This window comes from Rhizomucor pusillus (assembly GCF_041956525.1).
Source record: "Rhizomucor pusillus strain CBS 183.67 unplaced genomic scaffold VTP01scaffold_16, whole genome shotgun sequence".
NCBI classification, from domain to species: domain Eukaryota; kingdom Fungi; phylum Mucoromycota; class Mucoromycetes; order Mucorales; family Lichtheimiaceae; genus Rhizomucor; species Rhizomucor pusillus.
In genome coordinates, this window is record NW_027192158.1 from 38,744 (window position 1) to 62,418 (window position 23,675).

A 23,675-nucleotide genomic window follows, 5' to 3' on the forward strand; every position below is an offset into this window, starting at 1 on the left:
CCTTTACCCAGATGCTAAGTGATACAGTAGCATAGCCTTGAGACAGCGATCCACATTTTGCGTAGATCTAGTTGTCTGCAGGCCCCTACAGTGCCAGATTGAACTTGTTCCTTCCAATATTAAAAGAGAGATTTGTCACTATTAGCAATATATGTCTATTTCCGTCCATTCTTTTTCTTTGTCTTATGGCATAAATATCATGATGGGGCGCATTGTCACTTTTTACCAATCTATCTTTCAGTGATATTTGTGACAAGGTCGAATAACCTTTTGACTGTCATATTCCTCACTTCGAATAAGCAGCAGCGGCTTTATTGAAGGAACAGCAAAGTAATTCAAGTTGAGCGATGCTGCTTGTAGTATATGAGAACGAAACGCAGTCAAGTACCATTTGGTAAATGTAAAAAAGATCGACGTCAGTTTGTGGCAGCAAGGGCCCAACAGAGTGGGAAACGACCGAAAAGTACTGCAGAAAGAAGACAAGAATAGCAGCAATCATACGTATTAGCTGATCATCCGAGACCAGTCAACTCTTTTCAAGACTAATCTTTCTCGGCATGATTCTTGTAAGAAAACAGTGCCCTCGGCTTTAAACCAATATGGGACATGTTTTGCCAGACAATCAGCACACTGTCATATTCTGGATTGCAGCTCACTCTATCCAACACTCGAACAAACGGGGATGTACATACGGCTTTGCTTGCTACAATGGTACTACATAACTCCTAGCAATGCAATACTGTCCAGTTAACCCCTAAGGCTAAATGATACATATTCTGCTATTCTTATCGTTATGAAGAAAACTATTGAGGCGGGTGAGAGCTTCGTAAAGATTTGCTCAAGCAGATCGAACGGTGCCTGAGAGGAAATTTTTGAGCACTTTTTTTTGCTTCTTGGTACCGAATGGAGCCGATCAGCGAGACAATGACGACGACTCAAGTTCCTGGAATTGTCAAGGTGCTTGGATCAATCCTATCAAGACCGAGTCAGCAAGTGCAAGATTACGCAGCGCACCAGTTTCGCATACTCCAAAGGAATGACGCCAAACGGCTTGCACTGCATAGAGATCGATCATCGCCCTTTTGCATGTCGGCAGCCGAGAGTCGAGAAGGAGACGAACGAAATCGATATAGCAACATTATACCCTTTGATTACAATAGAATTAAACTGAAAGGAGGCGTTTGCGACTACATTAATGCAAGCATGATCGAAGCACCGTATGATATTCCACGCAAGTACATCGCCACGCAGGGGCCGTTGCAAAATACGATAGGAGACTTTTGGCGTATGGTTGTAGAACAGAACACTAGAGTGATTGTGTGCCTGAGTCCAGAAATGGAGAATAATCGAGAGAAATGCGCCCGGTATTGGCCTGTGGGCTCAGAAGAGAAAGAAATCGATAACTGCAGCGTTGTCGTACAAAATGTCGCACCCGAGGAGACCAACATGGACGCCGATTGCATTGTGCGCAGAATCAAAGTGACTATCCGGCTCGACAGCGACGATGATGATAAGCAGCAGTCTGGATTAACGTCGACTGTCGTGACACAGCTCCAGTTTCTTGGATGGGCAGATTTCAGCGTGCCGCAGACGACCCACGAAGTCATTGCATTATCAAGACTAGCAGATCAGATTCAACCCCCGGATGCTGGACCGATGGTCGTGCACTGCAGCGCTGGATGTGGTCGCACGGGGACATTCTGCGTGGTTAACAGCGGCTCGGAGTGGATGCGCAGAATGATGCGATCACCCGAGAATCATCAGCAAAAAATCGACCCCGTGTTTGCGCTCGTCGACGCCTTTCGGGAGCAACGGACAACGATGGTGCAGGCATCGAGCCAGTACCTGTTCTGTTACAAAGCCTTGTTGGATGTATTTCAACAGGAGTTCGGTACATATCCATAGAAGTAACATATATATATCTTGCCAAAACGAGCATGCTATTTCAATCAAGTTCCTGGAAAAGAATGTATCACGTGGAAGAAGAGAAGAGAAGAAGGAAGTAGCGTATATATCAGGTATGGATTTGCCATGTGTTGCCCAAGCAATCCAAGCCGCTTCTCTGCATAATACCTTGGTACAATGGGGTTAGGGAAAAAGGGGGAGAGGAGGGATCCAGAGATATGGTTCTAGACAGAAGCATGTGCATCATCATCAATGTCTCCTAATAACGAGCACAACATATGACAGATGGGACATTTGCGGAGTGAGTGAGCGAGTGTTTTAATAAGTACATGAATGAGGACTAGGTAGTACGCGCTTATTGTTGCGTGCACGGAAGCGTGCTAATTGCAGCAGGTTGACATGAAAATAGCTGCATTTAATAATCAAGAACACAGACAAATGTGCTGTGTTCGGATATTTTTGTAGGACAAGTATCTGTCGCTTGCACATCGTATACACGCTATTTACCTTGCTGTTCTTTCTTCTCCCTGAACCCACGGCATGAACATGTCTCTCCCCCAAAGTTCATAGTCCCCGTTTCTGGCAACCCGTGCTGTATTCAGGGTGCGAAAAAATGTGTCCCTTATCGTATTGTCAACCGCATCGAGGCATGGTCCGTGAGGCTGCCTGTTACAAGCTCATCACATACAAACACAAACATATCGATCGTTTCTGTTGTTATGTTTGGATTCATCGAGAAATGTTAAAAGAGTCTGAGTTGATCGGAGACAGGCAGGATCGGAAAATAATGATTGCTAATTGCTGAGACGGTGGATTGATGGGCGTGTGTGTGAGTGCATGCTTGTGTGAGCGTCTTGTGTGACGATGTAGATACGGATAACGGAAGGCACGCTTCATCGCTTGAAATGGCATGAAGTGAAAATTTGATGCGGAGGAATAACAAAAGAGGTCGGGAGGATGGGGATTTTGGGGGGACAGGCACGACAGCAACAGCAACAGCAACAGCGTTGTTGGGAAATGCTGTGTACACCACAGCAAATGCCTAGTATGGGTTTGACGGTAGACCTTACGCGTCAGCAGTGTAACATGGAGAGAGGTTCTTGTCAGAAAATAATAATGATTGCGCTGCAGATCAATGATGGGCTTGTGCTATTTTTTTCGACCTTGATGTTGCACCAAAATAGGGAAAGAAAGGGTCCTTTGAATGACAACGTTTATGGTGAATGATCGGCTAACGAGACGTTTTTACACGCTGTATCTCGCACTGGGACATTCCCCAGCCAGACAGGGAGGCATTCCATTTGCTTTCCCATTCCATTGTGAAATCCGACGGTCTTTCCATCCAGAACAGCGTGGACTCCCCTTTTTTAATATTTCTTTTTCTCCTGGCGATCTCTCCCAATTCTTTGTCAGTTGCTTTTAAATACCACACCGTTTTTACCCTTCTCTCTTCCTTTCCTTCAAACGAATTTAATCTTGCTTCTTCTTCCTATCTTTCTTTTAATTCACATCTATCTTAATCCGTAATATGTCAACAACCCCTATCCAGCTCTACGGTCCTTCCACCGTCCCCAAGAGCTCTCTAGCTCCTATCTCTATTCAGAACATCAAGTCGCCAATGCCACCCTCTCCGCCCACAACCCCACAGCCGAAACTCACTCTCGCTGCTCGATCGCTTATGCACCATCGACTCTGCCCCGAGTTTCTCGGCAAATACATTCTCGGCGAAGAACTTGGAAGCGGTGGATTCGGCTTCGTTGTATCTGCAACTGAGCGCCGTACTGGTATCGAGCGCGCTGTCAAGTTCATCTTTCGTCACAAAGTTCCTGCCCATGCCTGGGTGCGTGACCCAGAACTCGGCCCAGTACCCATGGAGGTCTACGTATTGAAACACGTACGTCACGAAAACGTTGTCAACTTTGTCGACTTTTATCAGGATGAATCCTTTATCTATCTCGTAATGGAACTCCACGGCACCCAATGGTCCGCTAATGCCAACACCCCTAACATCAACAACACATCTTCTTACTCTTCATCCACCGACGCTCCACGATCGCCTGCACTTTCAGAAACATCCGATGACTCGTCTGTCTCCTCGTCTCCCGGCACCCCAATTGAAGAGTACCCACCTACCAGATTGTATGCCCGACGAACTTCCTGCGATCTATTCGAATGCATTGAACGACATCACAACTTTGAAGAGTCTCTTGCAAAGTATATTTTCCGCCAAATCGTCAACTGCGTTGCTTACCTGGATAATCTCGGCATCTGCCATCGCGATATCAAAGATGAGAATATTGTGATCGATGATAAATATCATGTAAGCATCGATGTGCATTGTTTTGTTGGACATCACATAAGATATCTAATACATTTGATCTCTCAGGTCAAACTGATTGATTTTGGTTCAGCTGTGATCCTGCCACGCCACTATGGACAAAATAAACCATGCTACTTTGGCAAGTTCTACGGTACAGTCTCGTTTGCTTCCCCTGAGATCCTGCTGTGCAAGCCGTACCGCGCGGAACCTGCAGAAATCTGGGCACTGGGTGTCCTGCTCTACACGATCCTCTTTGGAGAAGTACCATTCACGCATCCAAGCATGGCTATCGCCGGTCGTTTCGCCACGCCCAAGATCAAGGTCTCTTCCAAGTGCATGCATTTGCTATCTTGCATGCTCGAGCGCAACCCAGATAAGCGACCAACTATCCAGATGATCAGAACTCACCCGTGGCTCGCGTCCGACTTGTAATTATCTCATATCATCGGCATATCCATCTTATTCTCCATACCCCCTTCGCCAACCCGTCTCCTCGCGCGCATCGCAACCCCCAAATTCTACCGTACATCGCATCCCATCTGCACTCAACTACACATACATTCTCACAAGCACACGCACGAACATATACACATACATCAATTTTATGGTTGCATCCTCACGCTTTTATTCATTGCATCACGTATTCAACGCACCTTTTTCTTTTCCTATTCTACTTGCTCTTTTCTTTCTATCACTCAAGCTTTGCATGTTATTCATTTCCCCCAATACTAAGCGAAAACACCCATCCCCCCTCGATCAAAAAAGTACATTGCAACTGATATACACGTATTTACACTCACTTATTCCTCTTCACGCGTTTACGACTGTGTTGAGGAAGAGAGTACTTATGATTACTATTTTTATTCCCTCCCCATTTTAATCTGGTCCCCTTATTTCCTCACTTCTTACCCCCAAAAAAATCCCGTGCCCTCCACATTTTACTCCCATGGTCTTGTTATTGTTCTTTTTCCCTTTACTATAATAGTACACTAGCTGTGCTTCAAAAAATGTTCTCAAGACGTATATGCAAGGAAAAGATACACACGTAATTCCCTTTATTACTCTTCATTGCGCAAAAAACCTGTTTATAATAATATTAATGTGCATTTCTACACCATATAACCTTTGTATAATTTTGGCATAACAAGGTCTTTTTATCATAAGTCGAATATTGAACACAAGTGCGTAAATAACAAACAGTCGTCTGATCCTTAACTTGGCACAAACTCAAGCTGATGAATATACACTTGCAGGTTCCTTAGATTATATGCGGAGGTCAAGGCGGGCACTGGACGCCCTGCCATATTGGGTGTCAGACAATGTTTGCACTGTCAATAAAACACGTTACCCAATGCCAGTTTGGGCCTTCCAGATGGAGAGGATGGTTCAGAATGCATTGAGACGACATTTGATGGTAGACAAAGCAAAGAAAGCTTCGCAGTTATCCAAAGTATGATATCCTTTATCTTTAGCTAAGCCCTAATTTGACTGTTTACCAAATCGGGTGCTTGACCCGCACGCATGCACGCTCCAAAGCGCGATTGGTTTTTCATGCAGCAGGAACGGAGTGGGCACCGCTCGCTCTCGGTTATCTTAAGTGTGGCACTTGACTATACGTGTATGTGAATATGCAAGCACCGTACCCTGTACCGGAGGAACAAAAAGGAGCAGGAGGACAGTTACCTGCCAGTCAGTTTGCAAACCTTTCGATCAACAGTAGTGGCGAGGAACGAGTGGTTTGTGGACCATTGCTCCGTTACATTGGCATTGACTATGCGCGCCGCATCTATCGAGGATCCTGCCTCGTTGTTTCCAATCATCGTCGCGCGCCGCCGTTCGAGATTGAACTGTGCTCTGTCGACGACTCTCAGCAGCAGCAGCCAGTAAAGATGCATGTGCAGGGCGAACTCTTGGATGTCTTTCGTCACGAGTATCATTTTTGGCGGTACGATATACAGCTGCCGTTGGAGCAGCATGCGCAAAAGGCGCATTACACCGTTGCCGGCCAAACGTTTGATTTCTACCTGCCATCCTTTTGGGAGAACATGCGCTTCATGTTTTATTCATGCAACGGCTTTTCGGATATACCTCAGGAGACCAAGGCAAAATTTGGCGACAAGGATGCACCGCTTTGGCAGGATGTGCTAGATCGTCATCAAGTGATGCCGTTCCATGTACTGCTTGGAGGCGGCGACCAGCTTTATCAGGATAGGGTTATCAAGGAAGATTTCATGAAGCCCTGGTTGGACGAAAAGGATCCGAAAAAGAGACTCGCTATGCAGTTAACCACAGAAATGAAGCAAGGCTTTGAACATTTCTACTTTTGGAACTATGTCCAGAATTTTGGGTATGTTGCTTCGGTGGTACCATGTATTGCTGCTAGTAGATCTTTACAGTAAAGTTCGTTTCAGATTTGATGATAACCCATGGGTGGCCCGTGCGTTTGCTTCGATACCATCTGTCAATATGTGGGACGATCATGTGAGTAGCTGATATAGTCATGATAGCCCAATTGATATTCGTCCCAGTTACCAAGACTAACTTTACTCCCCACTTGGATGTAAAAGGATATCATTGACGGTTACGGAAGCTATCCGGCCGATATGCAAAGTGCAGACTGCTTTAAAGGTAAATAGGACGTGAAAAACATGTCGCCAGGATGGAAAGCAAGATTATTTAACACACACGGCAAACATAAAGTGCTCTTTGCCAACGCATGTCGGTTTTACTATCTCTTTCAACATCACACGACCATGACGCAAGCGTCGTCTCACGGCATGATTCCTGGAGCGCTACCTACTTGCAATCACATTGTTACTACACTCGGCGCAGGCATCGGTCTCGTTGCGCTCGACTGTCGTGGGGAAAGAACAAAGTACGACATTTGTCGGCCAAAATCTTACGAGGTCGTGTTTAGCGCCATCTACCAGAGCCTCCCTCCAACCGTCAGGCATCTATTGATTATCACCGGTGTCCCATTGATATACCCGAGGCTGTCCTTGTTTGAAAGCGCCATGGAAGGTGCTTCCACGTTCAATCTTGCCACGATAGCCGGAAAGACTGGTGCGTTAGGTGAAGTCGTGAGCAGTTCTCTCAACAAATGGAATGGCGATCCAGAGCTTCTGGATGATATGAATGACCGTATGTATAACATCAAGGCATATTATCGCCGTATACCAGTAAACCTCACAAATTCGCTGCTGCGTAGATTGGACTGCGGGCAACCACGAAGTCGAAAGAAAGCGGTTCATTGAGCGTCTGCAACTATTTGCGCGTGAAAAATCCATCCGAGTTTCATTCCTTGGAGGCGATGTATGTGCGGCTTCGCAAAGCTATATTACGTAAATATTTGACCGTATAACTGGATGATAGGTGCATGCATGTGGAAGCGGGCGCCTGTACAGTAAAGACCAAAGGCAAAAGGAAGAAGGCGACCCATACTTGATGATACAGATAATCTCTTCAGCGATCGTGAATGTGTAAGTCATAATATCTTTTCTTTTTCTTTGCAAAGCATTTTCTTATCCATTTTCATTAGCCCACCTCCGCAAGCACTCTTGACGATCTTGGACCAGAATTCTTCCTACATCACTTTCAATCCAAATGTTGAAGAAAAGATGTATAAGCTATTTGACAAGTCACCCAACGGCAACGCGGTAACGTATACCATGCAACATATTTAGCATTCTGAAGCAAAAAAGTTGATATCTAACTTCTTCACAGAGGCAAAACAAGAAGCTTATGGGCAGACGCAATTACTGCGCTGGATACTACGATGAAAGCACAGGCAAGATGAATTTCTGGATCCAGGTTGAGAAAGTTGTTGGTCAAAAGGGTACGGTGGGATACCTCGTGGCCGTGCCCAGACTTGTGTTCGGCCAGGCAGGTCTTCGTCTGTCACATATGGACAAACGCCAGGCCTTGCAGCAATGGGCGCAACAACCGTCGCCTCAGCAATACCACCACCATCACCAGCATCATCAGCATCACATTGGAGGTTTTGTTATACCTCCATCCGTGGCGCACCCTTTTCACCACCATCAAGGAGATGATAATACGTAAATCCGATCAAAGAGAAAACATGCTAGAAACACAAATGTCGTCATTTAACGAAAAGGAGGAAACTTGCTTTATTTTATATTATTTCTCAAATCAATGCTCCAACTTGACATCTATATGCTTTCAAAGGCGTCACCTTGTGAACTGGTTTTTTGGGGAGGTTATCAAGGGGCATATTGTTCATTTTTCTCTTTCTTCTTTCGAAGCAGTGAGCAATCACGCGCACATATGTCAAATAACTACAAGAAATCAAAGGACCTATAGACATCACTTTGGAGTCTATTTTCTCTGGACTATGTGCAAAACGTCTTCGTTGTAGATATGTCCTACGTATCTGTAAAGGCATGCTGGGCATGGTGCGGCAGAAAACATTCTAGAAAGCTGATCCTCTGAGCCAATTGTTACCATCGGCTTTAAAAACGCATAAGACGGCTTGACAAGGTGCTCGAATTTGCTATTACTACTGTACATGCATACTTGTGCGAGCGCTATCAGACATCACAATGTTTCAGCATAAATAAGGAGCATGAAACATTTTTGTCCGGCACCTTATTATTATAACACAGAATAAACATTACTAGCATAATGAAATAATGGAGAAAGTTCAAACACTTTTGCCATCCTACCGCAATTTATGCAGTTTCTTTTTGGGGGCAGCCTTGCAGAAAAATTTCTTCAACAAGGTTTTCGAACAAGACTTCACTTTACGTTTGAGATTTTATATGCTAGTGTGTATCTTCGAAGCGAAATTCTGTTTCTGCAGGTTTCAAGCATTCGGTACGTACTCGTCTCGTATCTGTACGAGGATTATGCGCCGAGGGCGCCGCCAGTCAATTCAAACGCCGTCTGGAAGCTATAAAAGGGCAGATTTCTGGGGATCTTTTCTCAGGTTTTTTTTCCCGCTTCACAGTGGCAAATGAAGGCGCTTAATCGGCCTGGTGCCACTCCGGGGGCTGGTTAAGCTGATGCTGCTCCTTGGTGCCAAAGACCAGTCGCTTACGCCGTAGCAGATTAAGTTCGTTGTTGTGTGGCATAACGGTGTAAGGGACAGAATTTTTGGTCTCTCTCTCCCTCAATTAACTAAATGAACTAGCAATTCAGGCAGTTGAGGGAAACAGATGCCGACGATTGCTTCTTTAAGTCTTAGGGCCCCAGAGCCCATAATTTTTGGAACCTGGCTCTCGTGGCGCACAATCACAAATAATGAAAACGAAAGTATGAACTCTAGCTAGTCCTCAGCAATGCAGTCTTGCAATTTAGCTGTAGCGAATATCGCCTTTTTTCATGTCAAACTTGGCTTTTGGGTGATTAGTCTAGTCTGTTACAAGTATACTTTGAGTTGCCTCGTTGCTTTACTCTTGTCTCTTTTTGATCTTGCAATACTGTGGACGATTGTTGCTTGCGTAGATCTCGTTGCGAAAGCTACGCGACGACATTGTACAAGGAGCCTCGCAAAGTTCTCTCCCTCATTTATCTACATTTTCAGAGTTGATGAGCTGCTGCTATTCTGATTGGGGTAGCAAGCGCAATGGCCGTGGTTTAACGATCCACCAGCAAGTTGCTGCTTGCTAGAAGACATTTGGCGATATCAAGTTCTACGCTATCCATCATCGGTGGAAGTTCCTCGTAAAGAGATACTCTGAAACCACGTATGAAACGTCAGAGTAGATCTGTCTATATAACAGCCGTGGATAACATAGTAGCAATCCGTTTCCTCAGGCGTCATTGTAAACATATTCCAATTTGAAATGCTTTTCAAAGCAACGGCTGTTACTTGAATAGTTAGCATGTGTGCGAATGCATTAAATACAGAGATCCCGCGCTTGGACCAAAGCATTAATCAGAACATCGTTTTCATTGATATGTAAGGCTATTCGTAGCGTAATATGTCAAATATGAAAGCTTGATACGGTGTAATCTGGCATCTTTGCAGCGGCGGCACAGTTTGGCTTACATGCCAAGACGGTTCATACCTGGTTCTCGGTTACGCTAGTTGACCCTTGAAGCTTCGCCAACTTATGCATTTATTCCATTGTTTCGGATAGCAGCATCAACGTTGCATGCAGCATCTGTTTGGTCCTCGAGCCACTTTCTTGGAAAATGCCTTGAAACTTCTGAGAGAATCCACATGAATTGTATACTCGATAAAGGGGTTTGTGGAAACGAGCTTAATTTCTGAAAAGAAAAAGACGAATAGTGCCTAAATGTGAATAGAAAATGCCGGCTAACCGATTAAGATGCCCACTCCGCCGCCGCGCCGATGAGCAGTGCTCCTGCGCAACGTATCTCATGGGATCACTAGTATGTGGATCACTGCCCAGATTTGGTCAAAGGTACCATGTGAGCGGTGCACGGTAGATACACACGGACCAGCACGGACCGGCGTTATGCTCGGCAAGAAATAAAACTAGAAATATATGACATTGACGTTATGTATATACATTACATGCATTGCAGCTCATCCTTCCGGCGACCGGATTCAAGAACATCAAGCTACGTTTTGCATATGGCTATCTAGCGTAATCATGTAATGATCTACATAGAAGAGGGAGTTAGCCAGGAACAATCAGAGCATTTATACTGCGAAGCATGTATTACAAATTGTAAACGATGATTTCATCGGGACTGAGTCAATCAAGGGTTGTGCAATCTCCAGATCTTTCTACGTGTAGGCAGAGAAACAGGATCATGGGTCAGAAGGGTACCATGAACTATCTTGTGAGCGTGTCTAGACTCATAATTGGCTTGCTGATAAAACAAGCAAAAAACGTCAAGCAACTTTTGCAGCGTTATGCATCTGCGGCCTGCCGCACTACCACCACCAGCTCCCATTCATCGGACCCCATGCGCATCGATGGAAGATACGTCGGCAGGCGCACCACGTAACGATAAAAACGAAAAGACGGTGTGCTTACACACATGAATGGGGGCATGATATCCTCGGTCCCTACAGATATAAGGTAAGGCTATTCACACATTAATCCCCATTCAAATAGCATCCCGAGCCCTCCTATCTTTTTCCCTTCTTCTTCTTCCTTTGTTCTTATCGTTCATTTCCTTTATTTCCCCCATCACACTGCATTCGACCAACAACACCACCATTTGCTACACAGCATAGCTTTCATCGGTTTATATACATCCAGTTTGCACAATGGCATCAATATCATCAACAACACATTCTGTCGCTGTAAGCGGAACAGTTAGAAAAAGAATTCCAGGGAGAGAGGAGTTTGCTAACGTTGCAATGCATAGCCGCAGCTACCTGTCACTCCGGTGTGCCAAAGACCAAGAAGTACCAACAACAGCAGCAGCAATAGTAGCAGCCGATCGCCTTTCCTTCCATACGGACTTCGCAGCGACAATGCGCAGCTGAAAAGACTATTGTGTCTACTCCAGCAGAAGACGCTTCGGACGTCGTTTCTGAATCGGTATGTCATCAAAGATATTCTTGGACAAGGCGGATACGGACTGGTTGCCGAGGCGCATGACATCCGCACGCACCAACCTGTTGCAGTCAAGTTTGTATTCAAGAACAAGATCAAGACGCAAATGGTGCAAGACCGCTGGTTCGGTCGGATGATTCCCATGGAAGCCTACGTGCTTGCGCAGCTGGACCACCCCAATGCTATCCGGTTACTGGATTACGACGAGGACAGGAACCTGTATTATCTCGTGACAGAATTACATGGGACGCCGTGGACAGCACCGGCAAACGGGCACACAAGTCGTGACCTTTTCGATTGCATCGAGCATCACGGTCGTCTCAGCGAAGATATCGCTCGCAAGATAATGGCGCAGGTCGTCAGTTGTGTTCAACATATGGCTGAGCGAGGTTTCTTCCACCGGGATATCAAGGACGAGAACATTCTAGTCGATGAGCATTTCAATGTAAGCAGTCCTTATCAACGATCACGCATCAACAATGGCAAATACTTTACTAAGCTATCTATTTTATTTAGGTCAAAGTAACTGATTTCGGTTCCACCGTCTACTCAAAGGAAAAGGAGTCCAGCAAAGCCAAAGTCGACCGATTTTTCGGTACCGTCACTTACGCCGCACCGGAAATCTTCCAGCAGCAATCGTATTTAGCCGAACCGGCAGAGGTGTGGGCATTGGGTGTGCTTTTGTACAATATGCTCTTTGGAAAGGCGCCGTTCGCAGACAAGTTCCAGGTCCTGTATGGCAGCTTTGCACGGCCGACAGCACATACTTCACCGGAATGCATGCATTTACTGCGCGGCATGCTTGCCAAATCACCAGCCGATCGATTAACACTCGCAGATATCCAAGCACACCGTTGGTTCACTCCTTCTCCCCCGCCATCCCCAGTGCTTCGATTGCTACAGAAATAAAAAACGCAGATTACTACTCTATACTGTAATCTTGCAATTCGCACAACAAAGCAATCCATAATTCTCATTGTCCTTTTCTTCTATTTTATTGTTTCTTGCTTGAAAGATTGATAGAGTTCATCGTCAGGCCCAATGTTCCGAAAAAAGCTGGCATCGTCGACTTGACCAATCGCAACGAGCAAATGACTCCGCTTCATTCATTCAGCAAACGAAATACTTCCAAGAGGTGCGCACTTCCCAAAACAGCCCTCCTTCCGCCGCCACCGATCCGTTTTTTTCTTCCAATTGTTTCTTTTCCATCCTTCCTCGCTTTTCCCTTCCCCCACCCGTCTTTTTTCCCTTTACCCCATTCCGGCAGGGCTGCTGGTGGTTGCTTCGCGCAATGCTTCCCCACCAGATGCTAGATACATTGCACATGCAAGTGCAGCAGACGTTTGCGTGTGCCAAAACCGCTGACAACGATAATAAGCTTTTGGAGAGCATTGATGCAGTCTATGATCTTCTGGAACGGCTGATACAATGGTCTTATGATCGGTACACCAATATTGAGCTCCAGGATGGTCACGAGGAAGACAAGGAAGAGGATACCTACAGAGTCCGGCCGCAAGATGTGGTGCGGGCGAACCAGATTGCAAGAAATCTGCTTGTCAGGACCGTCGCAGGCAAGCTCGGGGATGTGGGCGAGGAACGGATGGAGACGGCTGCTAGGCTCTTGGCCCACCTTTCCGGAAGAGGTGGTAAGTTACTGCTGTCCCCGGTTGTCTTGTAATCCGCAATAATGGGTCTTACATGGAAGAGAAAAGCCGCAGGACCCATCACGCGCACGTGGCATTTTCCATACCTTGATCCAAATGGCGTTCGTTGCGAACACCAAATCAGGATCCACGAGCCTAGCTACATTGGGAATGATATCGGGTTCAAAACATGGGGATCGGCACCGTTGCTAACAAAGTAGGTTGCCTTTTTTACGGTCAAAAAAGAAACGAGAGTTTTGAATATGTATGTATACAGTGTGCGGCATACTTAACGTTACCTCCTCTTTTTTTTTCATCCTTGTATTAGGAAGCTTATCCAGCAAAACTTGATACCTGATATCACGAATCGGCATATCCTTGAACTGGCTACGGGCACGGGCCTTGTCGGACTAGCATGCGATAAACTGGGAGCGGCGCAAGTGATAATGACCGACTATCACGAATCAGTTTTGAAAAACGCAGCGATTAATGTGCAGCTGAACGAGTCGCGAGCAACCGTGCAAAAGTTGGATTTTATAGAAGTTGCACGCGACGAAGACCCGGTGTGGAAAGGTCGCACGTTTGACGTCGTGGTAGCCAGCGACTTGCTGTATGAGATGGAGCACGCCGAGTATCTCCCGATAGCAGTCAACAAACTCATGGAAAATGAATTCTATTTCATGATACCCTTGCGCCCGACCCACTGGGCTGAAGTCGAGCGATTCGAACAAGGAATGGAAAGGTTGGGATTGCTTACGCGTAGAGTCACCGAGCTTGAGAAACTCGAAGAGGAAGGCATGGTTCGGTACCGATTGTATGAGTTTACACGATAGAAATAATTTTTGCATTGAAGCTTTCTCATGTATACATCATGTAAAATGTAATAATAGGCATTCTAAAATAAACCACATTTACTACTACTAAATGCAAAGTCAGCTACGCTTTGTCTGCTCTTATCAACTAGAGGCAATAGTAACTGCTAATACAAGAAGGATTTATACAAAAGAAGGGGAGGAGAGGTTATTGTACAAGATGGTATACTGATAGCTCATTTATCTATTATTTCTGTTGAGACTTGACATATTTAATCAATGCTTCAACGTCCTTGTGGAATTCCTTAATAACCACCCAGTCGCTCATGACTTTGGGTACCCAACCTCCAGAACTCGAATGCTGTATGCAGACCCATTCTACTGTTCCATCATCCTTCTCGCGCACAATTTCCCATGACTCGTACGAGCCACGCACAAAGCTCGGCCGCGCCGGTAAATCTTGAGGCTCGACTGGTTTTGAGACCACCATAAAGTACCGTTTCCCATCTTTGTCTCTATCCTCATGCGTCAAGACCAGCTCAACAAACTCGCGGCTTGATGCTACCGTCGCCTTGTATCCCAGTCGGTACACGCCTGCTTCGCCGTGCGGGTAGTCGAGGGCAAATAGCCGTTTAGCTTCCATCATAAGCTCAACGTACTTGACCTCATTGAAAGAATGGTCCACAAAAAGGTACCGTCGCAGCTGGTCGTATGTAACGTCCGTATGTTTGCTGCTGCGCTGCACAAACCTGTGTCCACCATCGCTGTCTTCTTTGGGCTTACGCCGCGTTGTCACTGCTCCGTTGCGTTGCACCGTCGGCCACTCGCTCGACTTGGCTTCAAGATCTTGACCCTCGTCAACGAGGCCACGGAAATACTCTTCAAGTTGCTGCGCATTTTTGCTCTTGAGGAAACTCTCCGAAATGGACGGAATCATGATTGCCAACGAAAAAAAGACTTATCGTGGTGAGCAGCGTTGCTTTCCGCATTGTTTTTACCCGCAGAGTTACACGAATGCGATCATTACGGGTTAAGTGATTTGCCAGGGCTACTACGGCCCGAATTGTTGGATTGCAATGCTACTTCCCTGGCACGCTTTATCATCTACATGTAGCATACACTTGCCTTGAATGCGACTGTATTAAGATATATAACATGTAACCATATACTTTTTTTTATCAAAGGCACGCGCAATCCCTTCTGATTATCCATACATGAGAATATCCTAGATTCGAAGGGGTTGGGAATAAAAATACAATGATCTTGCCAAACATCATCAATATTAAACGAGCAGCAATAAGCTAGTTCTTGAGGTTGATTTTGACTGTCTTGATCTAAAGCATGGAAAATCCAAGTCAATATGTATACATTATGAAGAAAGATAATTATTTTACGTGCTTGGTAATATTCCTGGAGCGAATACTCGCTGTTCTCGCGGCCTATGCCACTCTGCTTGTAGCCGCCAAACGGAGCATATACGTCGGCAGATAGATAATGGTTGACCCCTACATCGTGATATCCATAAGCATGCAGCTCTGCTTCCTGAGTGAAGGATTGTGAATACTCACAGACGGCGCCAGATTCCAGTTTGTTGGATACTTCGATGGCTGTCTTTACATTGGATGTGAACACGCCAGCAGCCAAACCATACTCTGTGTCGTTGGCTTCTTTCACGACCTCGTCAATGTCGTTGAATTTGGAAATAGCAGCAACGGGACCAAAGATCTCCTCTTTCATGATTCGCATATCAGGCGAAACGTCTAGGTCGCGACATCGATTAGATATTTTTCTTCAGTTTACATATCGATACCTTTTCTTCCTTTTTACCCGTGAAAACTGTAGGCTCAATAAAGTATCCCTGATTTCCATGACGATTGCCGCCCAGCAAACAAGTAGCGCCTTCCTTTTTGCCAACATCAATGTATTCCAGCACACGCTCCATCTGCTTTTGGGAAATCTGGGGACCCTGGATGACGCCGTCGTCCCAGGGACTGCCGACTTTGGCTGCAAGCACAAGCTGCTTGAACTTTTCGAGAAATTTGTCGTAGATACCTTCTTGCACGTAGATGCGGCTTCCTGCGAGACAAATCTGGCCTGCGTTCATATAGATAGCCTTGTAAGCCCAAGAAACGGCCTTATCGAGATCGGAAATGTCGTCAAAGAAGATGTTTGGCGACTTGCCGCCGAGTTCCAGTGTTACTTTTTTCAAGTTGGTCTCGGCTGCAGCCTTCATGACGAGACGGCCCACCGCTCCGCTGCCGGTGAATGCAATCTTGCGCACAAGAGGGTGTCTTGCGAGCGCGTCGCCGGCGGTGGCACCGTATCCTGTAACAACATTCACGACGCCGGGAGGAAAGCCTGCTTCCTTGATAAGCGCGGCCATCTTGATCGAAGACAAAGGTCCTATCTCCGAGGGTTTGATGACAATCACGTTGCCTGTCGCCAACGCAGGCGCGACTTTCATGGCGAACATGATGAGAGGCACGTTCCACGGGATGATGCCTCCACATACGCCAAACGGCTCGTGACGGATGTACGTGAGTGTGCCCTCGGTATCCACAACTTTGCCGTGAATCTTGTCACACCATCCTGCGTAGTATCGCCTGCAAACGCGTATTGTGTGATCAATCTCGTGTGCAACGCCAGACTATATTGCTCTTACATGTATTCTGGAATCATTGCCACGTCAAATGACCGAGCGGTGGCGAGAGGCTTGCCGATATCCAACGCTTCAATGTGTGCCAGTTCGTCTGCGTCGCGCTCGACGAGTTCTGCCAGTTTGTACAAGAGCTTTCCTCGCTTCTGAGCACTTGTATAACGCCAGACATTGTGGAACGCTTCGTGCGCGGCCTTGACGGCCAGATCGATCTCCTCGGCCCCACCTGTACAACTCTATTATATTAACAAGGCTGTCGTTGAATCTTGTATCTTTCCATACCAGCTTGAACCGACGTTATCAATTTTTCCGTGGAGGGATCAAGAACATCGATCGTTTCAGAACCACCAACAAACTCGTTGTTGATGAAAAGTCCAGTCTGCACTGTCGTCCGTTGTCGCGGCCAAACTAAGTTTAATCTCTCCACCCAGCTTTGTCTATTAATTGTAACGTACACTTCAAATTGAAACCGTCTGGAGTGGTATAGTCTGTGATATACGACATGTCCTGTTTTATATATGTATACGGCGTGAAAAAGTAGAAAAAGTTATAACGAGTGAGGGAAGGGGAGAAGTTATGTATGTGTGAAAGATAGAAAGACAAGAAACATTTTAGGTCCGTTGTTCGCGTTTTTAATACTGTTTCACGCACAGATTACGTCTATTCAAAAAACGGTAAACTTCGAATGAACCGGTCGACAGCGATGCGAAACAGCTCATTGGAAATATTGCCAGCCGGCAACGGTGCAGTTTTCGGTGGGTTTGACCCATCTTGATCGGTTGGCAAAAGACCTGGTGTAACTTCCCACCGCGTATCCTCGAAGCGCATCAGACCGTTCTTGACCACGAATTCAACGTAAAGTTGTACATAGATCTGTTTTAGCACGGGTCGCAGGGATTCCGTGTTGACGTCCGAATTCATGACAAATTTTAGTCCCGTGGGTGTCTCGTAGTAATGCAGACGGTAAGTCGATGTGCGGTATGATATGAAGCCATCTTGGCTATATACATTATTCCCGAGTCAATTTTTTCTCTCCTACCCTGAGGCGTCCCACCATTGCAATTTACCTACCTTCCACTCAACTTGCGTACAAAGTTTCGTAAAGAGTAAATTACACCGTATACCAATTTTGCCTCTTCTTCAATCGAAATAACGCTGCCTGCAGCCATGCCGCTGACAGTAGGCTGTGTCTCGCCAGCACGCGTCGTCGCGTTGCTGCTGCTCTTGTCCGGATTCGACACGTCAGGACTTGATGTCGAGAAACGCGACGACGACGTTGTCAGGCCGCCGAAACGGCTGCTGCCGCTAGTTGTCGTTCCTGGCGCAATGCTCCCCGTTTGACTGATACTGTTGCTGTGCGAAGCCGTGTTTGGAGTTTTATGCGTCCATTTCTGATAGTATATGCATTGGCAATGGCGGTCGAAGATGTACAAGTTATAGATGGTCATTCTGAGCTAGCCGTCGTTTTCTTCTTTGGTCGACCCGCAAAGGAAGCTTGTTGTCGGAGTGCGTCCTTCTGCTATCAAAGTGGTGCCCTCAATGTAACCTTTAGAGCATTGGAAACACAATTACACTTAGATATCATGTTACAAAGTCCTTCCTTAGTATATTCTCTCTACGTACATAAATAATTGGAAAATATGGGGCTAGTCCGTTGACAATTCTCTAAAAAATCCTGAGTGAGTAAATTGCAGCACACTAAGCGCGGTTGCCAAAGTGAATAAGCTTCTCCGCTCCAAGATCTCCAAGGTGCCTGATTCTGATCGATGGCACCAAAGAAGGCGAAATCAAAGTCAAACGCCTCGCCGGCACCCGATCCTGCACCGGCGAAGAAGAATCCAAAGAGGAATATAGTCAAGAGCGGCAATGCAGGAAGCAGCGGCAAACGCGATGCAGGCAACAACGATCAGGAACAGCAGTCCGAGAAGGTATTGCAGCAACTTCCTCTAAAGATATATATAACACATTTAAACTTGCCTGCCTGCTTTGTAGAAATCCATATTTGGAGATTGGACGGGAAAGACGCCCGTATCTTTACTGCACGAGCATTGTCAAAAGCAGGGTTGGGAGAAACCGACCTTCGATATGTCAAAGACTAAAAATGGATTTATCGGCACCGTTCAGCTAGGCAAGCGCAACAAAAAGACAGCACAGATACAGACCTTGCATTTGCGACCTCCGAACGAATGCGCCTTACCGACAGCGCTTGAGGCGCGTCACTTAGCAGCCACGTTTGCGCTGCACCGTGTCAATTCACATATGCCGATGCACCGAGTGCTCCCACCTCAGTTCAGGGATTACTGGCACCAGTTTGAAACATATAAGACTAAAAATAATGCGTGGCAGTATGCACCAGATCCATTTGCCGCACAGCCTCCTCAGCCAAAAGCTACAACTGCCGATAAACGACCCGTCAAGGAACACGCCAGCGCCGCCGTCCCGCTTCCGCAAAGCTCAAATACCAAGAATAGTACGCAAAAGACGACGTCGACTAGACCAAAAGCTGTGGATGAAAGGACCTTAAAGTATTGGGAGAGTCTGCCGGTTGTCCATATGAGTACGGACAACAGAGAATTGGTAGAACAAGTTATCAAGAACTCGAATGTTATCTATCAAAAGGTAGTAAAATATCAACAATATCTGCTCCTCTGGATTGCTAAAAAATCAAGATATAGAGAACTGAGGATATTCCACCAGAGGAATTGCAAGAAATCAAAGAGGGTCTCGTTGATATGGGCTTTCGACCATCTCACGTTGAAGAGGCCATGGAGTACTGCGATAGCACTGCGACTGCTTTGGATTGGCTGTGTAAGTTTTTGCACAGTGATTTATCTTCATGAAAAAAAGCAGGCATTTATTTTTTCGCTATTTTCTTGTCTAGGTCTGCATGTACCTGAAGATGGTAATAAGTTTGACGAGAAAATTGGGCAGGAAGTAATAATCATTTTTGCTAAATCGTGGACAACCTTAGATCTGCCGCCCGCCTTCATGCATGCGGGATACAATCCTACAATGACCACGATTTCGCACACGACACAGTCGCTAGGTCGAGACTGGATGATCAAGAAACTGACAAGTGTAGGCTATTCTGTAAAGATCTGTCAGGAAGCTATGGAGCAATGCAATGATAATGATCTGAAAGCGCTCGAAGTGATGCAGTGGCGCTTGGTGCATGGAAACCAAGAGATGCCATCAGAAAAAGAGGAGAAAATTGATGCATCCGAACTGGAGACTACTCGTCAAGAGGAAGTGGTTGCACTCGAATCCATCTACGGCTCGAGATTCCAAATAGTATCTGAAGAATCACAAAATGATAGACAACATTACTCTATACGGATCTCGTCGCAGCAAATCTCCTCAGACATTACACTGAAGATTATCATACCTACCCAATCGCAATACCCTCACACGGTGCCAATCTTTGCCGTGCAGTGCGACGAATTACCAGCATACATTAAATTATCCATTATCAAGGGAGTCGTTGTCGAAGCCGAGAACAATCTGGGCATGCCCATGATATACATGTGTGCCGAGTGGCTGCAGGAGAACATCGATCAAATGATTGCTAACCCACCAAAGCTGCACGATGTCACTGAAGGTATCGCGAACCTGGTAACGCTACCTTCGACGAACAAGAAACGAAAGGCACAGCAAGGGCGACCTGCTTGGGAGACAAAGAAACGGGGCAACTCCAAGGAACTCAAAGAAGCTTTGCAGCAACTGCATGCCTCGGACGAATACGCGCCGTTTAAAGAAAGCCGCGCACGTTTGCCAGCCGATGCATTCAAACGCGAAATTTTGAAAGCGGTATCCAGGAACCAGATCACTATTGTTAGCGGTGAGACTGGCTGTGGTAAAACTACCCAAGTACCGCAGTTTATCCTTGACCAAGAGATCGAACTTGAACGGGGAGAGAACTGCAACATTGTTTGTACGCAACCGCGCAAAGTGGCTGCTATCGGCGTTGCAGAACGAGTTGCTGCAGAGCGTTGCGAGCCGATTGGCAAGAGTGTTGGTTATGCTGTCCGTGGTGAAACCAAGGCAAGTAGAATCAGAAATAAGCAAAAAGAAATTGTGGGATCGAAAGTTGACACTTTTCAACGATAAAGGCTTCGGCGGATACAAGGCTACAGTTCGTCACAACCGGTGTGCTGCTGCGACGGCTCCATTCCGATCCAAACTTGGAGGGTATCAGTCACGTCATGGTGGATGAAGTCCATGAAAGATCTGGTATTTATCGCCGTGAATTTTTATGTCCAATGTAATACTAAATGTTATCGGGCAGTCGACAGCGACTTCTTGCTGATTCTTTTGAAGCGACTGCTTGGAAAACGCAAAGATCTCAAGGTCGTACTGATGAGTGCAACAATCAATCAACAGTTATTCTCAGGCAAGTGTGAACCAAGTAAAATTAAAAACTTCATACTTATAAATATACAGAATACTTTGGCGGTGCACCGTGTATTGAGATTCCAGGATTTACTCATCCAGTTCAGGACTTGTAAGGATGGATACAGCGCGCGCGATAGGCAGCCCTATATAACTTCTGTATTTTTACCACATAGTTACCTGGAGGACATTGTAAGCATGACAAAGTTTGTATCCCGGATGCCTACGCCGAATCGAGATCGGGAGGACAAGGAAAGTACAGGAGGAGAATGGGCCCAGTGGCAGATCAAGCTGCTGGAAGCAGGCTTCGACGAACAAACAGTTCGCACTCTATCCCGATACCGCAACCAGTTAAGTATTGATTACGATCTTGTTGCGCACACGGTGAGACATATCGTGACAATGGATACTTTGAAGCTCGAGAATGGTGCTCAGCCAGCTATTCTTATATTCATGCCAGGTAAATATTTCCAGCGTTGATGGAGGAATATTGGTGTTTTTCTAACTACAGTTTCTCTCAGGCGCCATGGAGATCCGACGTTGCATAGAAACCATGCAGTCTGTCCTTGGTCGATCTGAAGACTATGAAATCCTTCCCCTGCATGCAAACCTTTCCCCTCAGGAGCAAACACAAGTGTTTAAGCCGGTTCCACGCAATGTCTTCAAGATAGTTGTTGCAACTAACGTGGCAGAAACATCCATCACCATCGATGGCGTTGTCTATGTCATTGATTGCGGGCGAGTCAAGGAGACTCAGTACGACAGCGCAACGAATATGATGCATCTCGTTGAAACCTGGGCTTCGCGAGCATCATGCAAGCAGCGACGTGGTCGTGCAGGCCGTACGAGACCTGGACAATGTTTCAAACTGTTCATGCGAGATACGGAAGCAAACAAGATGAGCCCGCAGCAGATGCCGGAGATATTACGAACACCGTTGGAGCAACTGTGTCTCCAAGTCAAGGCCATGGGCGAGCAGGACGTAAGAGCTTTCTTGGGCAAGGCTATTGATCCGCCATCGACGAAAGCGTTGGAGAATGCGATAAACACACTGCAGGCAGTGGAGGCTATCCAGGACGGCAAGTCTGGCGAGCTGACACCGTTGGGCAAACACATGGTAAAATACATGTTTGTTGTTTGTATTCATTGTATTACTTGATCTATTGACTATAATGTAGGCATCTATCCCTGCCGATTTGCGGATTGGCAAAATGCTGCTGCTAGGTTCGATATTCCGTTGTCTAGAACCGGTGCTGACCATAGCGGCCATCATGTCCCTCAAGAGCCCCTTTACCTCCCCGATGGATAAACGCGAGGAGGCTCGGCAATGCCGAGAACGGTTCTCGCTAGGCAAGAGCGACTGGTTGACGGATATGAAGGCGTTTGAAAAATGGCAGCAGATCCGCGAAGGCAAAGGCATGCGAGAGGCGCGGCAGTTCTGCGAAGAGAATTTCCTGTCCCTGCCAACACTCCTAGAAATCCAATCGTTGCGACGACAATATGCAGATGCTCTGGCTGAGATCGGGTTCTACAACCGCCAAAGCAACGAGCATTTCAATGTCAACTCTGACAACTTTAATCTCATAAAGAGCATCATTTTTGGGGGACTGAATCCAAACGTTGCCAAGATCAAGATGCCAGACACCAAGTACGACAAGGTCCTTGCCGGTACAGTTGAAAGAGAAAAGGACGCACGCGAAATTAAATATTACGTAAAGGATGAAGGTAATACTAAACACGGCTGCGTATATGTACAGGTATTAAACAAAAAGGTTCTAGGCCGAGTATTTTTGCATCCATCATCGATTTTGTTCAACAACAACAGCTATAATTCATTATTCTTGACATACTTTTCGCGCATGACCACCTCCAAAACGTTCATCCGAGATGGCACAGAAGTACCTGCATACGCTATACTATTTTTTGGCGGCAAGGTTGATGTTGACCATTTTGGGCGCGGTCTTCAAGTGGGCCAAGACGGATGGATTAAATTGCGTGCATGGGCGCGCATCGGCGTACTCGTCAATCAGCTTAAGCGATTGTTGCTTGCGGAGCTTGATATCAAGATCCAAGATCCAAGCGTGGATGGTAAGTTTACAGCCCTGAAATGGTGCGCGGGCTCATGCTCAGTTTCCTTTCAACAGTGTCATCAAGCAAGGTGGTACAGACGATGATTGCGTTGATAAGCAGCGACGGTTTATAAGGGTATTATAGACGAACTATAAATAGAAAGACAAGACAAGAAAGAAAGAAAGAAAGGAAGAAAATGTACAATTATGAAAAGGATGCAAAATTTTGATGGTGGTTTGCTGTGGTGTGCTGTGGAAGATAGAGAGAGAAAAGATATAGCTGAACAAGAGAGAGAAAGGTGTATACAAGAAAGCGGCGGGGTCGGTTGTGAGAGCAAGGTCGTAGTAGATATAGGCCTGAGCCGAGAGAATGTGTGCG

General features: G+C 46.1%; 9 protein-coding genes across 9 annotated transcripts; 6 read left to right on the forward strand and 3 right to left on the reverse strand.

The window, feature by feature from the left end:
- Positions 1-903: 903 nt before the first annotated feature.
- VTP01DRAFT_3253 (uncharacterized protein) lies at positions 904-1,905 on the forward strand (the record flags this gene model as incomplete). The annotated part of the gene is made up of 1 exon (XM_069381804.1): positions 904-1,905. One exon carries the CDS (start codon positions 904-906, stop codon positions 1,903-1,905), a length of 1,002 nt encoding a protein of 333 aa, XP_069236411.1.
- A 1,528-nt stretch (positions 1,906-3,433) lies between these two features.
- VTP01DRAFT_3254 (uncharacterized protein) lies at positions 3,434-4,657 on the forward strand (the record flags this gene model as incomplete). The annotated part of the gene is made up of 2 exons (XM_069381805.1): positions 3,434-4,225; positions 4,292-4,657. The coding sequence occupies 2 exons, from the start codon at positions 3,434-3,436 to the stop codon at positions 4,655-4,657; spliced, it is 1,158 nt and encodes a 385-aa protein (XP_069236412.1).
- A 1,196-nt stretch (positions 4,658-5,853) lies between these two features.
- Positions 5,854-8,287, forward strand: VTP01DRAFT_3255 (uncharacterized protein; the record flags this gene model as incomplete). The annotated part of the gene is made up of 8 exons (XM_069381806.1): positions 5,854-6,572; positions 6,637-6,706; positions 6,793-6,853; positions 6,926-7,366; positions 7,434-7,537; positions 7,598-7,704; positions 7,764-7,881; positions 7,949-8,287. 8 exons carry the CDS (start codon positions 5,854-5,856, stop codon positions 8,285-8,287), a joined length of 1,959 nt encoding a protein of 652 aa, XP_069236413.1.
- A 3,148-nt stretch (positions 8,288-11,435) lies between these two features.
- On the forward strand, positions 11,436-12,636 carry VTP01DRAFT_3256 (uncharacterized protein; the record flags this gene model as incomplete). Its single annotated transcript, XM_069381807.1, has 3 exons — positions 11,436-11,471; positions 11,537-12,172; positions 12,244-12,636. 3 exons carry the CDS (start codon positions 11,436-11,438, stop codon positions 12,634-12,636), a joined length of 1,065 nt encoding a protein of 354 aa, XP_069236414.1.
- Positions 12,637-13,018: 382 nt separating this feature from the next.
- VTP01DRAFT_3257 (uncharacterized protein) lies at positions 13,019-14,203 on the forward strand (the record flags this gene model as incomplete). The annotated part of the gene is made up of 3 exons (XM_069381808.1): positions 13,019-13,373; positions 13,440-13,587; positions 13,699-14,203. The coding sequence occupies 3 exons, from the start codon at positions 13,019-13,021 to the stop codon at positions 14,201-14,203; spliced, it is 1,008 nt and encodes a 335-aa protein (XP_069236415.1).
- Positions 14,204-14,429: 226 nt separating this feature from the next.
- Positions 14,430-15,119, reverse strand: VTP01DRAFT_3258 (uncharacterized protein; the record flags this gene model as incomplete). The annotated part of the gene is made up of 1 exon (XM_069381809.1): positions 14,430-15,119. One exon carries the CDS (start codon positions 15,117-15,119, stop codon positions 14,430-14,432), a length of 690 nt encoding a protein of 229 aa, XP_069236416.1.
- Positions 15,120-15,483: 364 nt separating this feature from the next.
- VTP01DRAFT_3259 (uncharacterized protein) lies at positions 15,484-17,342 on the reverse strand (the record flags this gene model as incomplete). The annotated part of the gene is made up of 7 exons (XM_069381810.1): positions 15,484-15,516; positions 15,581-15,687; positions 15,751-15,942; positions 16,010-16,785; positions 16,845-17,064; positions 17,121-17,222; positions 17,294-17,342. The coding sequence occupies 7 exons, from the start codon at positions 17,340-17,342 to the stop codon at positions 15,484-15,486; spliced, it is 1,479 nt and encodes a 492-aa protein (XP_069236417.1).
- Positions 17,343-17,498: 156 nt separating this feature from the next.
- VTP01DRAFT_3260 (uncharacterized protein) lies at positions 17,499-18,286 on the reverse strand (the record flags this gene model as incomplete). Its single annotated transcript, XM_069381812.1, has 2 exons — positions 17,499-17,838; positions 17,910-18,286. 2 exons carry the CDS (start codon positions 18,284-18,286, stop codon positions 17,499-17,501), a joined length of 717 nt encoding a protein of 238 aa, XP_069236418.1.
- Positions 18,287-18,604: 318 nt separating this feature from the next.
- VTP01DRAFT_3261 (uncharacterized protein) lies at positions 18,605-23,430 on the forward strand (the record flags this gene model as incomplete). Its single annotated transcript, XM_069381813.1, has 13 exons — positions 18,605-18,766; positions 18,831-19,457; positions 19,514-19,646; positions 19,720-19,740; positions 19,810-20,879; positions 20,948-21,068; positions 21,124-21,228; positions 21,279-21,339; positions 21,404-21,687; positions 21,749-22,344; positions 22,406-22,952; positions 23,007-23,315; positions 23,372-23,430. The coding sequence occupies 13 exons, from the start codon at positions 18,605-18,607 to the stop codon at positions 23,428-23,430; spliced, it is 4,095 nt and encodes a 1,364-aa protein (XP_069236419.1).
- Positions 23,431-23,675: the final 245 nt, after the last annotated feature.